Source organism: Fundulus heteroclitus, chromosome 12 (genome assembly GCF_011125445.2).
Source record: "Fundulus heteroclitus isolate FHET01 chromosome 12, MU-UCD_Fhet_4.1, whole genome shotgun sequence".
Classification (NCBI taxonomy): domain Eukaryota; kingdom Metazoa; phylum Chordata; class Actinopteri; order Cyprinodontiformes; family Fundulidae; genus Fundulus; species Fundulus heteroclitus.
This window is the reverse complement of record NC_046372.1, coordinates 20,893,813-20,912,830: the sequence shown is the minus strand read 5'-3', so window position 1 is coordinate 20,912,830 and position 19,018 is coordinate 20,893,813. Positions and strand designations below refer to the sequence as shown.

General features: G+C 42.3%; 1 protein-coding gene across 1 annotated transcript in view; it reads left to right on the top strand.

Annotated features, from left to right (window-relative positions):
* LOC105924430 (protein mono-ADP-ribosyltransferase PARP14) overlaps nucleotides 1–19,018 on the top strand; it is a 68,821-nt gene that overhangs the window by 16,743 nt on the left and 33,060 nt on the right. Inside the window, exons 5-7 of the mRNA XM_036143584.1 lie at nucleotides 7,545–7,721; nucleotides 8,914–9,039; nucleotides 10,157–10,258. Coding sequence (XP_035999477.1) covers nucleotides 7,545–7,721; nucleotides 8,914–9,039; nucleotides 10,157–10,258 — 405 coding nt within the window. The remainder of the gene's footprint in view (nucleotides 1–7,544; nucleotides 7,722–8,913; nucleotides 9,040–10,156; nucleotides 10,259–19,018) is intronic.

Below are 19,018 nucleotides of genomic sequence, written 5' to 3'. Positions count from 1 at the left end.
CCACCCCCACCACTTTGCCCCAACCCAGAGACACAGTTCTAGTTTTCTATTAATAACACTATTGATGTATTTATTTTATTAATCTCAGGATATACTAAAAGTGTGGAGAGGCACATTCCTGGCTTTTACACTTGATTTTTGTTGTTTAAATATTAACAAATATGTAAAAAATAAATGAAACCATTACTGTCCCCGTTTCCTAATTTTATCTTGATGAGATGTATTGATTTTTATCCACGAGCAAGAAATGTCCCCAGATTTGATTTCAGAAATCTGGTCACCTTAGACCAGGGACCATAGTTAAATGCCTGCCAAGGGCCAGAACGGGCGACATCGAATCCTACCTGAAACTGCTAGCTAAGGATAAGCGTAAATACAGTAAGTTTGTTATTCACGCTGGCGGTAATGACACCCGGTCACGCCGATCGGAGGTCACTAAAGTCGGTGTTGCTTCGGTGTGTAATTTTGCTAAAACAATGTCGGACTCCGTAATTTTCTCTGGTCCCCTAAATGCTGACAACCCAGGGTCCAGACCAGGAAGCAGAGCCGTAGTTTAACACACCTCTCTGCAGCTTCTGTACTGTTACCCACCCATTACCCTATTGAGATGGTGTCTTTCCCACGGCCAAAACTTAACAGATCAAAAACTGATCTAAAAGGAACAAATCATAAAAATCTAATAAAAATCAATACGGCTCACGTTGAACCAAAAAATAAAACTATTAAATGTGGTCTATTAAATATAAGATCTCTCCCTCCAAAGACTCTGTTAGTTAACAAATTGATTTCCGATAATCAGATTGATTTATTTTGTCTCACAGAAACCAGGCTACAAGAGGACTACGTTAGTATAAATGAGTTACTCCCTGTAATTATTTAAATTTCCATATTCCCAGATCTGTGGGAAGAGGAGGAGGAGTGGCAACCATCTTTCAGTCTGATTTATTAATTAGTCCCAGGCAAATTCATAACTACAATTCTTTTGAACATTTAACCCTCAGTTTCCCACACCCTAATTGCAAAGCACTAAAACTTCTGTTGTTTTGTATCATCCACCGGGCCCTTACACTCAGTTTTTAGATCAGTTGTCAGACTTATTATCTGATTTGGTGATAAACACTAACAAGGTTATTATAGTGGGTGATTTTAGCATTCATGTTGACACAGAATGTGATAACCTTAGCGTAGCCTTTAGAACTATCCTAGATTCAATTGGTTTCGCTCAAAATGTGCATAAACCGACGCACTCTTGGCTCCATACTTTAGACCTTGTGCTGACATATGGCATTGATTGTGAAGAATTAACAGTATTCTCTCACAACCCTGTCCTACCTGATCATTTTTAATCTAACTGAGTTATCCACCCCCAAAACAGGGTTCCATTATAGTAGACCTTTATCGGACAATGCTGCAGCAAACTTTAAAAAGTCTGTCCCCCTTTTAATATCGTCAGTATTACAGAAATGCCCTGCAGATAGCAGCAATGTTGTTTCTTCCCATTCACAAATAGATGGGACTTACACAGAGTCGTAGCTCTGTTGATCCATCCATTCCCTTAGCTATTAGCAGTAATGGTTTTATGGGATTCTTCATAAATAAAATTGATTCCATTAAAAATAAAATAATTGGCATCCTCCCAAACATGATTACCTCGTCCTCAGTAAGTGAGGCAGCATTGGAGGAATCTTTAGAACCTGTGCAGTGTCTGAACTGTTTAAAAGCAGTAGAGCTTTCTGAGCTATATAAAATTTTAGCTTCATTTAAACCTTCTACCTGTATGTTAGACCCAATCCCAACCAAGTTGTTGAAGGAGGTATTCCTTCTGATCAGTGGTCCTATTTTAGACATGATTAATCTATCCTTGGTAAATGGATATGTACCACAGGCTTTTAAAGTAGCTGTTATTAAACCTTTATTTAAGAAACCATCTGTTGATCAAGATGAGTTAGTAAATTACAGACCTATATCTAATCTTCTTTTCTTATCTAAAATTCTTGAGAAAGTAGTTGCTAATCAACTATGTGAACATTTACAAAGTAATGACCTACTTGAGGAGTTTCAGTCAGGCTTTAGAGCTCATCATAGCACTGAAACAGTTCTGGTGAAGGTCACTAATGACATTCTCATGGCCTCAGATAATGGACTTGTGTCTATACTTGTCCTGTTAGATCTCAGTGCTGCATTTGATACAGTTGATCACAATATTATCCTACAAAGACTTGAGCATACTGTAGGGATTAATGGAAAAGCATTAGGCTGGTTTAAATCTTATCTGTCGGACAGATTCCAGTTTGTTCATGTTAATAATAAATCTTCCTCAAACTCTAGGGTCACTTGTGGAGTACCACAGGGTTCAGTCCTTGGACCAATTCTATTTACTATATATATGCTTCCGATTGGCAAAATTATCAGACAGCATAGGATTAATTTCCACTGTTATGCTGATGACACTCAGCTATATTTATCCATAAATCCTGATGAATCCAATCAATTACTTTGACTGCAGTCATGTCTTGATGACATCAAAAGCTGGATGACTTTAAATTTCCTGCATTTAAATTCTGACAAGACAGAAGTTGTAATCTTTGGGCCACAGTCCTCAAAAAATAAAGTTCTTAATCAATCACTTAATCTGGATGGCATTAACTTGGCCTCTGGTAATAAAGTTAAAAATCTTGGTGTTGTTTTCGACCAAGACATGTCATTTAAATCCCACATTAAACAGGTGTCCAGAGTTTCCTTTTTTCACCTCAGGAATATCGCCAAAATTAGAAACATTCTGTCCAGGGGCGATGCTGAAAAACTAGTCCATGCATTTGTTACTTCAAGGCTGGACTATTGTAATTCTTTGCTATCAGGAAGTCCACAAAATGCGGTTCAAAGTCTACAGCTGATCCAAAATGCTGTTGCAAGAGTTCTGATGAAAATCAACAAGAGGGATCACATTTCTCCAATTTTAGCTTCCCTTCATTGGCTTCCTGTTAAATCAAGAATAGAATTTAAAATTCTTCTTCTAACGTATAAAGCCCTTAAAAATCAAGCTCATCATATATCAGAGCTCTGATTACCCCGTATGTTCCTAACAGAGCACTTCGCTCTCAGACTGCAGGTCTGCTGGTGGTTCCTAGAGTCTGTAAAAGTAGAATGAAAGGCAGATCCTTTAGCTATCAGGCTCCTCTCCTGTGGAACCAACTCCCAGTTTTGGTCCGTGAGGCAGACACCCCGTCTACTTTTAAGACTAATCTTAAAACTTTCCTTTTTCGTCCGTCCGTCTTCTTCCGCTTATCCGGGGTCGGGTCGCGGGGGTAGCAGCTTCAGTAGGGAGGCCCAGACGTCCCTCTCCCCAGCCACTTGGGCCAACTCCTCAGGAGGAATCCCAAGGCGTTCCCAGGCCAGCCGGGAGACATAGTCCCTCCAGCGTGTCCTGGGTCTTCCCCTGGGCCTCCTCCCGGTGGGACGTGCCCGGAACACCTCACCAGGGAGGCGTCCAGGAGGCATCCTGACCAGATGCCCGAGCCACCTCAACTGGCTCCTCTCGACGTGGAGGAGCAGCGGCTCTACTCTGAGTCCTCCCCGGATGACTGAGCTCCTCACCCTATCTCTAAGGGAGAGCCCAGACACACTACGGAGAAAACTCATTTCAGCCGCTTGTATCCGGGATCTCGTTCTTTCGGTCACGACCCAAAGCTCGTGACCATAGATGAGGGTAGGAACGTAGATCGACCGGTAAATCGAGAGCTTCGCCTTTTGGCTCAGCTCTCTCTTCACCACAACGGATCGGTACAGCGCCCGCTTCACAGCAGACGCTGCACCAATCCGCCTGTCGATCTCCCGCTCCATCTTCCCCTCATTCGTGAACAAGACCCCAAGATACTTGAACTCCTCCACTAGGGGCAGGACATCCTCCCCAACCCGGAGAAGGCACTCTACCCTTTTCCGGTTCAAGACCATGGTCTCGGATTTGGAGGCACTGATTTTCATCCCGGCCGCTTCGCACTCGGCTGTGAACCGCTCCAGTGAGAGCTGTAGATCACGCCCTGATGAAGCCAATAGGACCACGTCATCCGCGAATAGCAGAGACGCAATCCTAAGGCCACCAAAACGGATCCCCTCAACACCTTGGCTGCGCCTAGAAATTCTGTCCATAAAAGTTATGAACAGAATCGGTGACAAAGGGCAACCTTGGCGGAGTCCAACTCTCACCGGAAACGAGTCCGACTTACTGCCGGCAATGCGGACCAGACTCTGACACCAGTCGTACAGAGACCTGACAGCCCTTATTAAAGGGTCCGGTACTCCATACTCCCGGAGTACCCCCCACAGGATCCCCCAGGGGACACGGTCGAATGCCTTCTCCAGATCCACAAAGCACATGTAGACTGGTTGGGCAAACTCCCATGCCCCCTCAAGAATCCTGCTGAGGGTATAGAGCTGGTCCAGTGTTCCACGGCCAGGACGAAAACCACACTGCTCTTCCTGAATCCGAGATTCGACTATCCGACGGACCCTCCTTTCCAGAACCCCTGAATAGACCTTACCAGGGAGGCTTAAGAGTGTGATTCCTCTGTAGTTGGAACACACCCTCCGGTCCCCCTTTTTAAATAGGGGGACCACCACCCCAGTCTGCCAATCCAGAGGAACTGCCCCCGATGTCCACGCAATGTTGCAGAGCCGCGTTAACCAACACAGCCCCACAACATCCAGAGCCTTAAGGTACTCAGGGCGAATCTCATCCACCCCCGGGGCCTTGCCACCGAGGAGCTTTTTAACAACCTCGGCAACCTCAGCACCAGAGATGGGAGAACCCGACCCAGAGTCTTCAGGCTCTGCTTCCTCAATGGAAGACGTGTTGGTGGGATTAAGGAGGTCTTCGAAGTATTCCGCCCACCGACGCACGACGTCCCGAGTCGAGGTCAGCAGCACACCACCCCCACTGTAAACAGTGTTGGTACTGCACTGCTTCCCCCTCCTGAGACGCCGGATAGTGGACCAGAATCGCTTCGAAGCCGTACGGAAGTCTTTCTCCATGGCCTCTCCGAACTCTTCTCACGCCCGAGTTTTTGTCTCGGTGACCAGCCGAGCCGCCTGCCGCTTCGACTGCCGGTACACATCAGCTGCTTCCGGAGTCCCACAGGCCAAAAAAGCCTGGTAGGACTCCTTCTTCAGCTTGACGGCTTCCCTTCGAGGGTTGCCACCGCGACATGCACCGACAACCTTGCGGCCACAGCTCCAACTGGCCGCCTCAACAATAGAGGCGTGGAACATGGTCCATTCAGACTCAATGTCCCCCTCCTCCCTCGGGACGTGTTTAAAGTTCTCCCGGAGGTGGGAGTTAAAGCTCCGCCTCACAGGGGACTCTGCCAGACGTTCCCAGCAAACCCTCACAGTGCGTTTGGGCCTGCCCGGTCGGACCGGCTTCCTCCCCCGCCATCGGAGCCAACTCACCACCAGGTAGTGGTCGGTGGAGAGCTCCGCCCCTCTCTTCACCCGAGTGTCCAAGACATACGGCCGCAGATCAGATGAAACGACAACAAAGTCGATCATTGAACTGCGACCTAGGGTGTCCTGGTGCCAAGAGCACATATGGACACCCTTATGCTTGAACATGGTGTTTGTGATGGACAATCCATGACGAGCACAGAAGTCCAACAACAAAACACCACTCGAGTTCAGATCAGGTGGGCCATTCCTCCCAACCACGCCCCTCCAGGTCCCACTGTCATTGCCCACGTGAGCGTTGAAGTCCCCCAGCAAAACGAGGGAGTCCCCAGGAGGGGCACTCTCCAGTACCCCCTCCAAGGACTCCAAAAAGGGTAGGTAATCTGAACTGCTGTTTGGCGCATAAGCGCAAACAACAGTCAGAACCCGTCCCCCCACACGAATGCGGAGGGAGGCCACCCTCTCGTTCACCGGGGAAAACCCCAACGTGCAGGCACCGAGATGGGGGGCAACCAGTATGCCAACCCCAGCTCGGCGCCTCTCACCATGGGCAACTCCAGAGTGGAAGAATGTCCAGCCCCTCTCAAGGAGACTGGTTCCGGAGCCAGAGCGGTGCGTCGAGGTGAGTCCGACTATCTCTAGTCGGAACCTCGCGCACAAGCTCAGGCTCCTTCCCCACCAGAGAGGTGACATTCCACGTCCCAAGAGCCAGCTTCTGCAGCCGAGGATCGGAACGCCAAGGTCCCCGCCCTCTAATGCCCCCCGTTGCACAATGCACCCGACCCCTTTGGCCCCTCCGACAGGTGGTGAGCCCATTGGAAGGGGGACCCATGTTGCCTCTTCGGGCTGAGCCCGGCCGGGCTCCATGGGCAAAAGCCCGGCCACCAGACGCTCGCCAACGTGCCCCACCTCCAGGCCTGGCTCCAGAGTGGGGCCCCGGTGACCCGCGTCCGGGCGAGGGAACACGAGATCCAATAATCTTATTCATCATAAGGGGCATTTTGGGCTGCGCTTTGTCTGGTCCCTCACCTAGGACCTGTCTGCCTTGGGTGACCCTACTAGGGGCTTAAAGCCCCTGACAGCATAGCTCCTAGGATCATTGGGACACTCAAACCCCTCCACCACGGTAAGGTGGCAGCCCAGGGAGGGGTTTTTTGACAAAGTTTATAGTTAGATAGGCTCATGTTACCCTGAGCTAACTCTATAGTTATGCTGCTATAGGCTTAGGCTACTGGAGGACATCAGGGTCTATTTCTCTCACTCTACTGAGTTCTACTGTTCCCCAGTCTACTTTTCTCCAGTTTTGCATTGCATTACATTGAAATGACTGTTTTCATTTCAGCTTTTAACTTTTTGTTTTCTCTGTTTTTTCTTCATAGTAGGTACACCTGGTCTGGCGTTCTGTTAGCTGTGACATTATCCAGGGAAGACAGATCACCCGCTATTACCATCTAATGTAGAACAGATTACTGGATCAATGTGTGCTTTTTTTGTCTGTCTTGTTGTGTCTCTGCTCTGTCTTCTCTAAGCCCCAGTGGGTCGAGGCAGATGACCGTTCATACTGAGCCTGGTTCTGGTTCTGCTGGAGGTTTTTCCTTCCTGTTAATGGGGAGTTTTTCTTTCAGCTGTCGCTTCATGCTTGCTCAGTATGAGGGATTGCTGCAAAGCCATGGACAATGCAGGTGACTCTCCCTGTAGCTCTACGCTTCTTCAGGAGTGAATGCTGCTTGTCGGGACTTTGATGCAATCAACTGGTTCCCTTATATAGGAAATTTTTTGACCAATCTGTATAATCTGATTCATTTTGACGTTGTAAAGTGCCTTGAGATTACATGTTTCATGAATTGGCGCTATATAGATAAAATTGAATTGAATTGAAATGATTTAACTCCAGATTAGTCTATTGATTTAACAATAATTAGTCCTCTGGAAATGGAAAGGCTACATTTTTTGGTCATATAACATATTTAAATATAATACTTAAAACAAATTTGACCAAAATCGACAAGATTATGTTTTACATTTTATTGCTAATTTATAGAAAGGAAGGTCAGTAAAACATGTAAACAGTGATACTGAAACACATATCGTATTTTTCCTTTCAGATTTGGAGTCAGGTCCAAGGTCCACTGCTGTGTTGCTGGAGAACGTCCAAGAGAACCTGTCTCAGGATCTTCTGCAGATGATGGTGGAGACCATCTCTGGACTGGATGAGAACGACTTCAGTCTGGAGATCATTTGGGAAACCAACATGGCCATACTGATCTTCAACAGCCCTGAAGGTAGAAAACCAAACAGAGAACAAAACCTGGTTCCACCTGAAGAACATTCCCTCCACTTTGGGTCATTTCTAGAAGTGAATTGTTTTAAACCTTTGTTCCACCTTAGCAAAAGACTGTATCACTTTTCTTCCTTCCAAAAGGAAGGAAGGTGATACAGAACTGAGCTTGTTGGCATCAACTGTTGACTGCAGCCCGGTTCTGTAGCGCTGTGGTACGGGGTTGCATGGTGGGGTTGGATCATAGTCTGGGTTAGGGTTGTAGTAGACCAAAGCTAATTTCACTTCTGTGAAGGAAGCATCAATGCAGAAAAAGGCCAGTCATGGTTTTAACATGTTGCATCTGTTAAAGAATGGGTACACCGGTCTGCTCCTACATATCTGTTGAAAGCCCATCTTACCCCGGTTCCAGATTTGGCCGCAAGTGAGAAAACATTGATCAAGAGGTAGAACAGTGTAATATGCATATTTAAGTCATAGAAATTAAATATGGAGACAGAGTTTACATTACCAATATCAAGATGATTTCACAGCACAATGTAGAAGTCTGTCTGAAGTATTGGGAAAACATTCGTTTTATCAACTTTAGAGCTCCTCCTGCAAAGCTCAGGGGGAGGGTAGTTGACCCCCTCTCCTTCTGACCACCCCCCGGGGGCAATACAACGCCCTGTTATTCTACCCAGCAACAGAGGGGCGACACACCTTCTGCCTGACTAAAATATTTTCTTAACACATCCAAAACTTCACCTTTCTCCAGAGACAGACTGGCATTTTTCACCAAAACGGTGTGTTAATCTTAACCCCCCCCCCCCCCCTGTCGGCGGTCTTTCTCTATCCTTTTTGAGGGTGATGTAAGTATTTGGCCCCTGTTTAAAAGATGCTGCTTTCTCTTCCTTTGAGACCGATTTTGAGGATTTTATAAGTTTTACCATCATATGAGGCCCACTAGGATTCCTCAATCCAAAAGTAATGACAGGTTGGTTTGGTGACACGAGACACCCAGGTTTGAATGTCAGGAAAGGCACCCAGTGTGGAAACTACCAGGTCTGTGTTCGAGTTGTAATGACTTGTTGAGGCGACCCTGGAATAAGAGAGCCACCGAAAGGACTCCTCGTATTGTTGCATCTTTTTCTTATTCCATACTGTCTCAGTCCTTAATATAGTGAATCAGTGTGTTATTTTATTTTATTTTGCAGATGCGGAAAAGTTTGTCTCTGTGAGTCAGACCAACTCAAAGATGAAGAAACTTGGATTGACGGCTCGGCCACTAGAGGCAACAAAGAGCATCAGAATGGAGAGTCTTCCTCAGACTGTGGTTAAAGGTACGCTTTGGATGGTTTCTTTATGAAAATTAGGTGTCAGTTAAATAAACAAAAATGTGTTATAATATTTATACAAATTAACAATTCTGTTAGTTTTATCTTTGAAGTTTCTGTTCAAAAGAAATAATATTTTTTGCTAAAGGTCCACATATCTGTGCATCTCTTCAAGGTAATTGATTGAATTAGTTTGATTTTGATTTTAATTTTGGCCATATATGTAAAACTAGATTCACAGTAAAAACATGGCAACCTTTAAAGTGACATTTTATTTTATGTGAGCGAGAGAGACACTGAGCTCTCTTTTTATTACCAGTAAAAATAAGATGGATTATCTAAATGATATAAAAGTAGTTCTGCAGGAACAGGAATCATTATGAAAAAGATCTCATGGATCAGGAATTACATTCTAGATGAAAATGTAGCCGGCGCACCCTACTTCTTCAACTCTGCGTTGTGTAATGAAGACCGTTCAGGCATTCGCAGTCAGTCTACTGATGTGCGTGTTTATTCTGTAAAGAGTGAAATAAATAAAACTGCTCAGCAGCAAATACAACATCCAGCCGACAGCAATCCATCTACACACGACAAAGGGAGCCAATAAAAAAACTAGCACTGCGCAGGAAAAGCAGTCGGCTTGATCACAGAAATGCTGCGACTGTAAAACCCTTTCACTCGATAAAAATTATTCCATTCTCCGCTAACAACTCACAAACATGTTAGCTTAAAGGCTACTAAACATTTTTCCTGATACACCAACTTCTAAACAACAAACTATCAAGAGATCCATGAAAACTCACCTTCCTCCATAACAGCCACCAATGGTCTGAAGGAGGAAGTGACTTTCCCACAATTATTATACTGATTATTTTTCTTTAAAATAATTCCAAGATAAACCTAAAATAAATTAATAAAAATATAAAATGAAGGATTTTTGTTGGAATGAATTTTCTTTCATCCATGCTACAAAAACTAATTTCTAATCTGACAGCGTCTTCAGTCTGGTAGCAGACATCCAGAGGAATCTTGTCAGAGGTTTTATAGAAAGTCATCATAATGACTTTTTAAAATGCATTACTATCTCTGGTTTTAGTTTGAATTGTTTCTGATTGGGTTGCAGACATGATTGAGCTGTGGTTTGAGAAGCACTGGGAGCTGCCGGAGGACGTCGTCATGATCCCAGAGGAGCAGGCGGCCATCGTCACCTTCATGGACCCTAAAGGTTTTTCTGATTTCCTCTGGTTGTTCATCACCGACCTGTAAATATTAACGCTAATTGTTTCAAATTGCTGAGTCTGTGGATCATCTATACAACAGCATCACCGTCTACCCAGACCTGCCTGTAGGGCTGTTTTATTACACTAATTATTTAAGATGGTTCTAGTTTTATTTATATTCTTAACTGCTCAGGTTTAACATCCAATAAGTACTTTTATTTTATTTTTTGCAATCCCATCAAGATGGCTGTAGGCGGGGGGGGGGGGGGGGGGGGGGGTTAGGTAACTGTCTGCATCTAGAAGATTTAAACCTAAAGCAGCCAATGGGAGGGAACCACAATTAGTGGAAACTAATCTGCTATTTGACCCGACATGTGGAAATGTGGCCCAGGTTCACAGATAAGCTTCTTCTCTGTCCTGAATCTTTCTGAAAAATCGAGTCAGCTTTTCTCCCTCTTGTTCTGTGACTGTTGCTCCAAATCAGCTTGTATTCTGAAGAAACTCCCAAATTCACCTTCAACATGATAAGGTCAAGGTCACTTTATTAATACTTGTAGGTAGATTTGTTTTGCAGGTTTAAACATTCACACGTTCATACAAACACAACCAGAACCGTTCAGTTAGATAAAACAGAACTGAAAAGGTTCCTGGCTCCATAAATCAAATCAAAGTAGGACAAAGTGAAGGAGAGAATGTTATGAACGTGAATCAGGCAAACCCAGTATTCAAACCAAACAAGCGAGGTATAAGCAAAAAACAGGATTTTAATAATGAAACAGGGACAGGCGGGCTCAATAGTCAAAAGGGCAGTCCAAAATCCGGTACACAAAAGGCAGTCCAAAATAGGCAGAGGTACAGACAGGGCAAAAGCAAGCTCGGATAACTATGGGACAAAATCAGGTTGGCAAACCGGTAAATCAGTCAGACAGGGCAGGAAAAACAGATCAGGGAACAGGCTGGCTCAGAATCAAAAAGGCTCACAGGTTAGCATCAACAGGTCAATCAAGAAAGGAACGCTGGAACAAAACTCACCGTGGGCTCGTTACTGATCTGGTGGAGAACTAAAGACTGAGGCAGAACTATATAGTGAAGTGCACAGGTGAAATGGAGTGAAAACTAATTACAGGGAAACAGCTGGAACTAATCAGAGGCAGGGAAGTGACTGACAGAGAACTGAACTGATAGGTTGGTGACTGCTGACAGGGGAGTGACAAGCTAATGGGGTAAAAACAGGGAGGTGAGCTGGCAGGTGAACAGAACTGAGCTAAAAGCTTACAGAACCCTAACAGATAGTATAACACAAAGAACAAAATCAAACCACAACAAAACTCAAACTATTCCATAATTCAAAACTAAGACAGAACCTAAAATCATGACAGAGAAAGAATTTAAAATAGGACATGAGAATAACATTTTAAAAACCAAAGGGTAAAAACCATCAAAACAAAAAATCTAGGCTTAATAAAACCCATTAAAGGTATATAGCCACTAGGGCTGCATCTAATGATTATTTTAATAATTAATTCATTGGTTCATTATTTTTACAATTAATCGATGAATTGGATGATAAACGTTTTATTTCCACCTCCTTTTTCCAAAAATAGAACATTTGGATTGACAGAGCAAATAAGTGCACAAAAAAGTTGGTACTTAGTTGATCTGTTACAATAATATCAGGTAACTAGAATCGTTCAACTTCTGAAGAAGTTGAAGAAGGCGCCCGCCTGGTGGTGGGCGTGACCGTCAAAGGCAAAGCTTCCGAGTTCCTTGGTCGTAGGCTCTCATCGCTTGGGGATTTTAAATCAAACCTTCTGAGTGAAAAGGATTTTTCTTCATCAAAACCTGCCGACCGGGAAAACATTGCGTCTGCAGAGCTGCAAACTGCGTATTTCGATCTGAGACGCAGCTAATGAGCTAATTGGCGACAGCCGACGGTCAACGTTTCTCATTCATTTGCTACGGTAGTCTTAAACCACTACTGACATAATACACTTTTTGGTCATTTTGGGGGCGTTGTTTCCACCTCTTCTCTTAGAGCCGTTTTTAATAGAAAGAAGAAAAGGCAAAAACGGTCCAAACAAAAGGTCGTAACGTTTACATTTGTAACCTCTGCCTTACATAAACACTAGAATTAAATCTTAATAAATAAAAGTATAGACAATTATTTCAGTAACTCAATTCAGTAATTGAAATACAATATATACAGGGGTTGGACAATGAAACTGAAACTGAATTTTATTGTGGGAGGTTTCATGGCTAAATTGGACCAGCCTGGTGGCCAATCATCATTAATTGCACATTGAACTAATAAGAGCAGAGTGTGAAGGTCCAATTAGCAGGGTAAGAGCACAGTTTTGCTCAAAATATTGCAATGCACACAACATTATGGGTGACATGGGTGAGTTCAAAGGAGGACAAATTGTTGGTGCACATCTTGCTGGATGTGTCAAAACTTTCTTCAATTGAATAAAAACAAAACTGAAGTAATAATATTTGGACCAATAGAGGAGAGATCAAAAGTTAGCACACAGCTTCAGTCGCTTCAGCTAGAAACCTCTGATCAAGCCCGAAATTTGGGTGTAGTGATGGACTCAGACCTGAACCTCCTAAAGCATCTAAAGACAATTACAAGGTCGGCTTTCTATCACCTGAAGAATATTTCCAGGATTAAAGGACTGATGTCTCAGCAGGATCTGGAAAAACGAATCCATGGGTTTATATTTAGTAGAATTGATTACTGCAACGGTGTTTTCACAGGTTTGTCTAAAAAGTGGATCAGAACGCTGCAGCTGATCCAGAACGCTGCTGCCCGCGTCCTCACCAAGACTAAGAAAGTAGAGAACATCACCCCAGTTCTAAAGTCCTTACACTGGCTCCCTGTATCTCAGAGAATAGACTTTAAAATACTTCTGTTAGTTTATAAATCCCTAAATGGCTTAGCACCTAAATACATTACAGACTTGTTATCAGTGTATCAACTTTCCAGACCACTAAGGTCTTCTGGCTCCAGCCTGCTCTGCATACCTAGAACCAGAACTAAACAAGGAGAAGCAGCATTTAGTTCCTATGCTCCGCTTATCTGGAACTGAAAAAGTGCGGAAAGTTCTTTTAAATCAAGATTAAAAAAACATTTGTTTAAAATTGCCTTCGACTGTTCTAGTTAAACTGTTTTACTGTTTTTAATGTTCTTCTTTGTTTCTACATTCTATCTCTACTTGCTTTTATTCTATTTTCTATCTACATTTTATTCCTACTTGCGTTTATTCTGCTATATTTTAATCATGTAAAGCACTTTGTATTGTCTCTGTACTGAATTGTGCTATATAAATAAATTTCCCTTGCCTTGCCTTGCATCTGTGACCAAGACAGCAAGTGTTTGTGATGTATCAAGAGCCACGGTGTCCAGGGTAATGTGGATGAACCACATCCAACAGGATCAACTGTGGACGCACGAGGAAGCTGTCTGAAAGGGATGTTCGGGTGCTAACCCGGATTGTATACAAAAAACATAAAACCACATAACTCTACTTATAACTAACTTTCTGAAATATAAACTAAAGGTCACCTATCAGTTCTAAAACATCTTTAGATGAACTCTTGTTGAGCCCTGGAGTATGGAGGACCAAGTCTTCCATATTTAAAAATAAATACAGTAAATAAATATCAATAAATAAATATGCATACAATTATGTGCCACTAAAAATACAATGCACAAATAAATGTAGATAGAAAATGAATTATACAGTGAGACAAAATGTATGTATTTCCTTTACACCACTTTATTTATTAATTACTTTTTTAAGTATTTATTTATGTGCATGTTATAATATTTTTGTCTGTTTTATTCTTTCTTTGTATTTTTTTGCCCTATTTATTTCTCCGATGCTATTTATTTCTGCCTGTCCTTTTTACATTTCTGTTTGTCCTTTTTACATTTCTGTCTGTCCTTTTTACATTTCTGTTTGTTGTTTTTACATTTCTGTTTGCCGTTTTTACATTTCTGTCTCTCCTTTTTACATTTCTTCCTGTCCTTTTTACATTTCTGTATGCATTTCTGCCTCATTATGCAAATGAGGAGGGCCAGCTTACCTCAAGTTCTTTCTGTAAAACTGACAGACCGTAGTAGTCATGTTTCCTCAGCCATGTCTTTCTCCAAATACCTCGTCGCCTTTTCTTTTTAGGGCTTTCTGCACACAAAATTGCACATATTGCCAAAGCAGCGCGTTTCTCTCCGGTAATGTTTACAGTAGCCATCAACACTTCCGTCGTCTTCTTCTTCTTCTTCTTCTTCGTCTTCTTCTGTCTACGTTCAGACGTACAGTATGAGCACTCCGGTTGCGTCCGAGCGTTGCGCTGTACACAGATCGTGACAGATGTACAGGATAACAATGTTATGCGAATTTTGTTCTAACTGTAAGTCGAAACGGCGTCAAGTACAAAAAGCCCTGATCATGGCGTCGAGACGAACGTTTACAGTGACGGAAGATTAATAAACAATAATAATAATAGTAATAATAAAGAAACCCTTATTAGGTGCATAACATAAGGCCTCCGCCATGCATTTTCAATGCATAGGCGGGCGCCTAATAAATAATTTTGCTTCAAAAAATGTTTATGTTGACTGGATTGTTAGTCAATCATTTAATCATCAACAATGTTTTCTATATGAACAGCAATTTAACACAACGATAGTGAAACGGTAAAACTGGGGAGTCGGTTTGGTTGAACCTCACCCTTGGACTAGATCTTCTAGGGCAGGGGTCGGCAACCTTTACCACTCAAAGAGCCATTTGGACCCGTTTCACACAGTAAAGAAAACACTGGGAGCCATAAAACCCTTTTGAAATTTTAAATTAAATCACACTGCATATAACACATTTTTTTGCGACAGAATGGACCCGGAGCAGAACCAACGCATCTTTGCCTTTTTTTTTTTCCATACGGAATACAAAACTTCTACTGTTGTTTTATGGAAATCATCAACTCTGCTAATATCAGAGTTCTTATTTTAAATAAAGCTTGGTGCGAGTAAACGCACGTCATGGTTGGATTTAAGTTATGCACGTAAACGAGCTTTCATTAACCAGCTAACAAGCTAACAGCTGCATTAGATGAGCTATCAGACGTTCAGGCGGCACCTGAAGCTCGACTTCAGCTGCGCAGGACTCCGCACACAGCGTTGAGCCAAGCGCTGTTCGCTGTTCCTCACTTTGAAAATGAACAAACGTCAGATATAGAAATGACTCTTACCCTGCTGTTTAGCTCTCTTCACCCTCATCAATGATTCCATGTTATTTTAGGTCCCATGTCACAGTGGTCCCCCTGTCATTTGTAGAATTTACTACAAAAAACAGCATCTGAAAATACCGCCTTCTCTGCGCTCACTGTGTTTATTTTGCTCTGCAGCCCCTCAGCAAGTATTATTTTTTCTTCTTGAGTTTATTGGCAATTGGCAAACATCTTTTCAGTGCACATTACTGCCACCAACTGGTGTGGAGTGTTCGTCAGCCAGCATTGACGACTGCCTGCATGAGGTACACAGCTCCGCAACATAATTGTTTTCAACAGATGAGCAGCATCAGATGCATCAAAGAGCCGCATGCGGCTTCGGAGCCGTGGGTTGCCGACCCCTGTTCTAGGGAAATAATTGGACAAAAGAATGAAACCAGAACAAAAACACCACTTCTGACAATCAGATAAAACAGCAGCCCATTTCAGCACAAGCTGCATTTTATGTAAATACTACATGCTACATTTGACCTTCTACATATTTTCTCTTCTGTGATTTATGTATTATTGGCCTAATCCTGCTTCGCTACTAAAGGCCCATTTTTACCCCGGTTTAAGATTTGACAACAAAATAAGGAATCATTGATCAGAGGTAGAACGGTTTAAATACATATTTAATTCATAGAAATTAAATATGGAGACAGAGTACATACCATTTACAAGATGTTGTTCTCACCGCGGTGTAAAAATCTGTCTGTCTGAAGTAAGTTTTACCAAGACATTCCTTTTATCAACTTTAAACTCCTCCTGCATGGCTCAGAGGGAGGATGACTGATCTCCTCTCCTTCTGACCACCCCCCCTCAGGACAATAACACTCCATGTTTATCTTACGCTGGAGCAGGAAGGGACAGGCCCCACTCTGCTTTACTCAGTAACCCCAACTAAGATATATTTTTAATTCTCAACAACCCCTCTGTTTTGATCTCTCATAGATCAAACCAATAACTAGGCTAAACTAAGTCTATGTCTTGAAACCCTTAAACAAAATGTAAATAGTAAGATGTAATATTGTAACCCACTGTCCCCTCTGTTGGCGACTTATGAAATCAAATGAAGTTCAAATGTTCCCCTTAAATGTAAAATAACCCAAGTATAAGCTAAAAAGCTACTAAACCTATCTGAATCTTTAACCTACTAGAATTAAGAAAAGTAAGCACCTTTATTCGAGAGGTGCAAGGCTAAGATAAATGTGCAACTACCAGAAACTATTATATGATCTAAATATGACTTTAAGAGTCCTAACCTAGATTAACAAAATGTTTTTTTTAGAAATTAAGATAACCTATGAAAGCACTACACACAGATCAAACCACAGAATAAAAAACAGATTATCATGCAATGCAAAACCAAGATTCTAACAGTACTAGCATTTAACATCCAAGGAATATGTAACTCATATGGGAATTACAGTGATTACAAAAGTTGTATTCTTTTTTTTTACACAATGCATTCAATTGTTGTCATAATGTCTTGCGTCTCAGAGATGTCTTCTCCTCGCCCTTAAAGAAGATGGGTTAAAGAGCCAGTGTTCCAACCGCGGTCTCCACAGAACTGTATGTTAATCTTTATTAAAAATAAAAAACGAAAACAAAATAAAATTCCAGCTGCCCCTCAGTGGGTGGCTCTCGGCGCCTCGAGCTGCCCCGTTGCCGGATGGCACGGGTGGGTGGCAGTTGAAAATCCTTCCAGTCAGCCAGTCTGACCCGAAAGCTGGCCTGGTATTGTTCCCTTAAACCCTCTGTTTGGCTGGTACACACGGCTCCTGGAATGTGAAGGGCCCCTGACCCTTTGGCCCACCACATCCGTCTGTGATGACCTCAGCGCGCATCCTTCAAGGTCGGGGGTCGGTGGACTCCCTTCACATTTCTCCTAATTTTATGTCTCCTGAAACTTACACGACAACCGTTTAAATATCAAATGTTGTGTGCTACCTGTAATTCCGGAGGTTGACTTCGGTCCCGAAAAGCTCCTTTCAGTCATATATAATCATATCCTGTAATGAAATTAACTGAACACTCCCACAAGAAACTCACTTCACATCTTCCATTTTTCCATCTCCATCCTATTTTAGAAATGTAATAGTTAATGAGACATTTTATCGCAATTTCACTTTCCCCGTCCTTACGCTGTCCTGTAAGAAAATGCAACGACCAGACAAATACGTTAATCTCTGGTGAAGATTCCCCTGTCTGTAAAATCAAAAATTAGTTAATGCAGTTGTGAAAGCAAAGTATAGTAACGAGATGCATGTGGGGCCCGTTTGTGTTGGACCAACCTTTTGTCTAAGTTTCCTTGAGACAGTGAGTCTGCTGCCTAACCTTTGACCGTTAAATTTAATCTCTTCTCTTAGCTCGGTTCCTGGGGTTAACTGGAACAACCGTAAAACCTTGTGACATGCACTTATCTGCTCACAAGACTGTCATATGACCTCGGTGCATCCTTATCCTGACACATGCCCACTGAAGTGTGAATCCACCCTTTGTTCTACATACATCCTCACCTGTTTAGGTCACTGGGTTAAAGTTAACATCTATATTACTTTAAACTACATTATTATATGTAAGTGATTATATTTCCATAACACTGTTATCCTGTAAGAATGTCAGAATGTTCTCTGGATTAAAGATTAAAGATTACCATTCACCACACCTCACTTCTGTACCATTTCCTCCATACTCAGATGTGTATGCTGCGAAAAAGTTCCTATTTTTAATCTGAGAAGAAAAGCAAACCCTCATTTTAGTTCACCTATCGTTTTATCCAGTTGTTACAAATCCTGATCCAGTTTACTGCAACAGTTATACGTGGCTTTGAATCCTTAACTAACCTACCTGACACACCAATGATTTTAAAGTAAACTAAATATGCAATAAGTTACCCTCTGTTTTATCCAGTTTTTTGTAGTTTATGTAGTTTTTCTGTTTAATTTAACATTCACTTTATTGTCCTGCTTAAACTGTTTAAGCCTTTATCCAAGAACCCCCTCATATAATCTATCTGTAGCAGATACGTGGTGTCTGACACTCCGCCCATTAAATCTAATTTATAGTTCTGTTTTGGGAGTCACTTAACAAACCTTCCAGAGAGCCATGGGTAAGGTCTTTTGTGGGGGTTTCTTTTTGTTTAAACAACCATTATCTGATTTACAATGCAGTTACATATCTCCGTGGTGTCCTGCACAAGAATCATTCCTCCGAATTACTTGTGCCAAGGGTTGATATAAAGTTTAAGATCTATATAACTTTACGATACAGTGTTATCATATAAATGTTTATGTCATATCCCTCTGCTTGGAACAAAATTAATTTTGTTACAAAACATTAACAAAGAATAGTATTAGTCATCACAGGGAATCAATTAACTGCAAATAATTATCTGAATTGAAGTATGAAAAACACTGCCCTATATCCTGGATTCAGATCAAAACTTAATGCAATTTCATAATCCCACAGATCTACAAGAAGTCCTCCAAAAG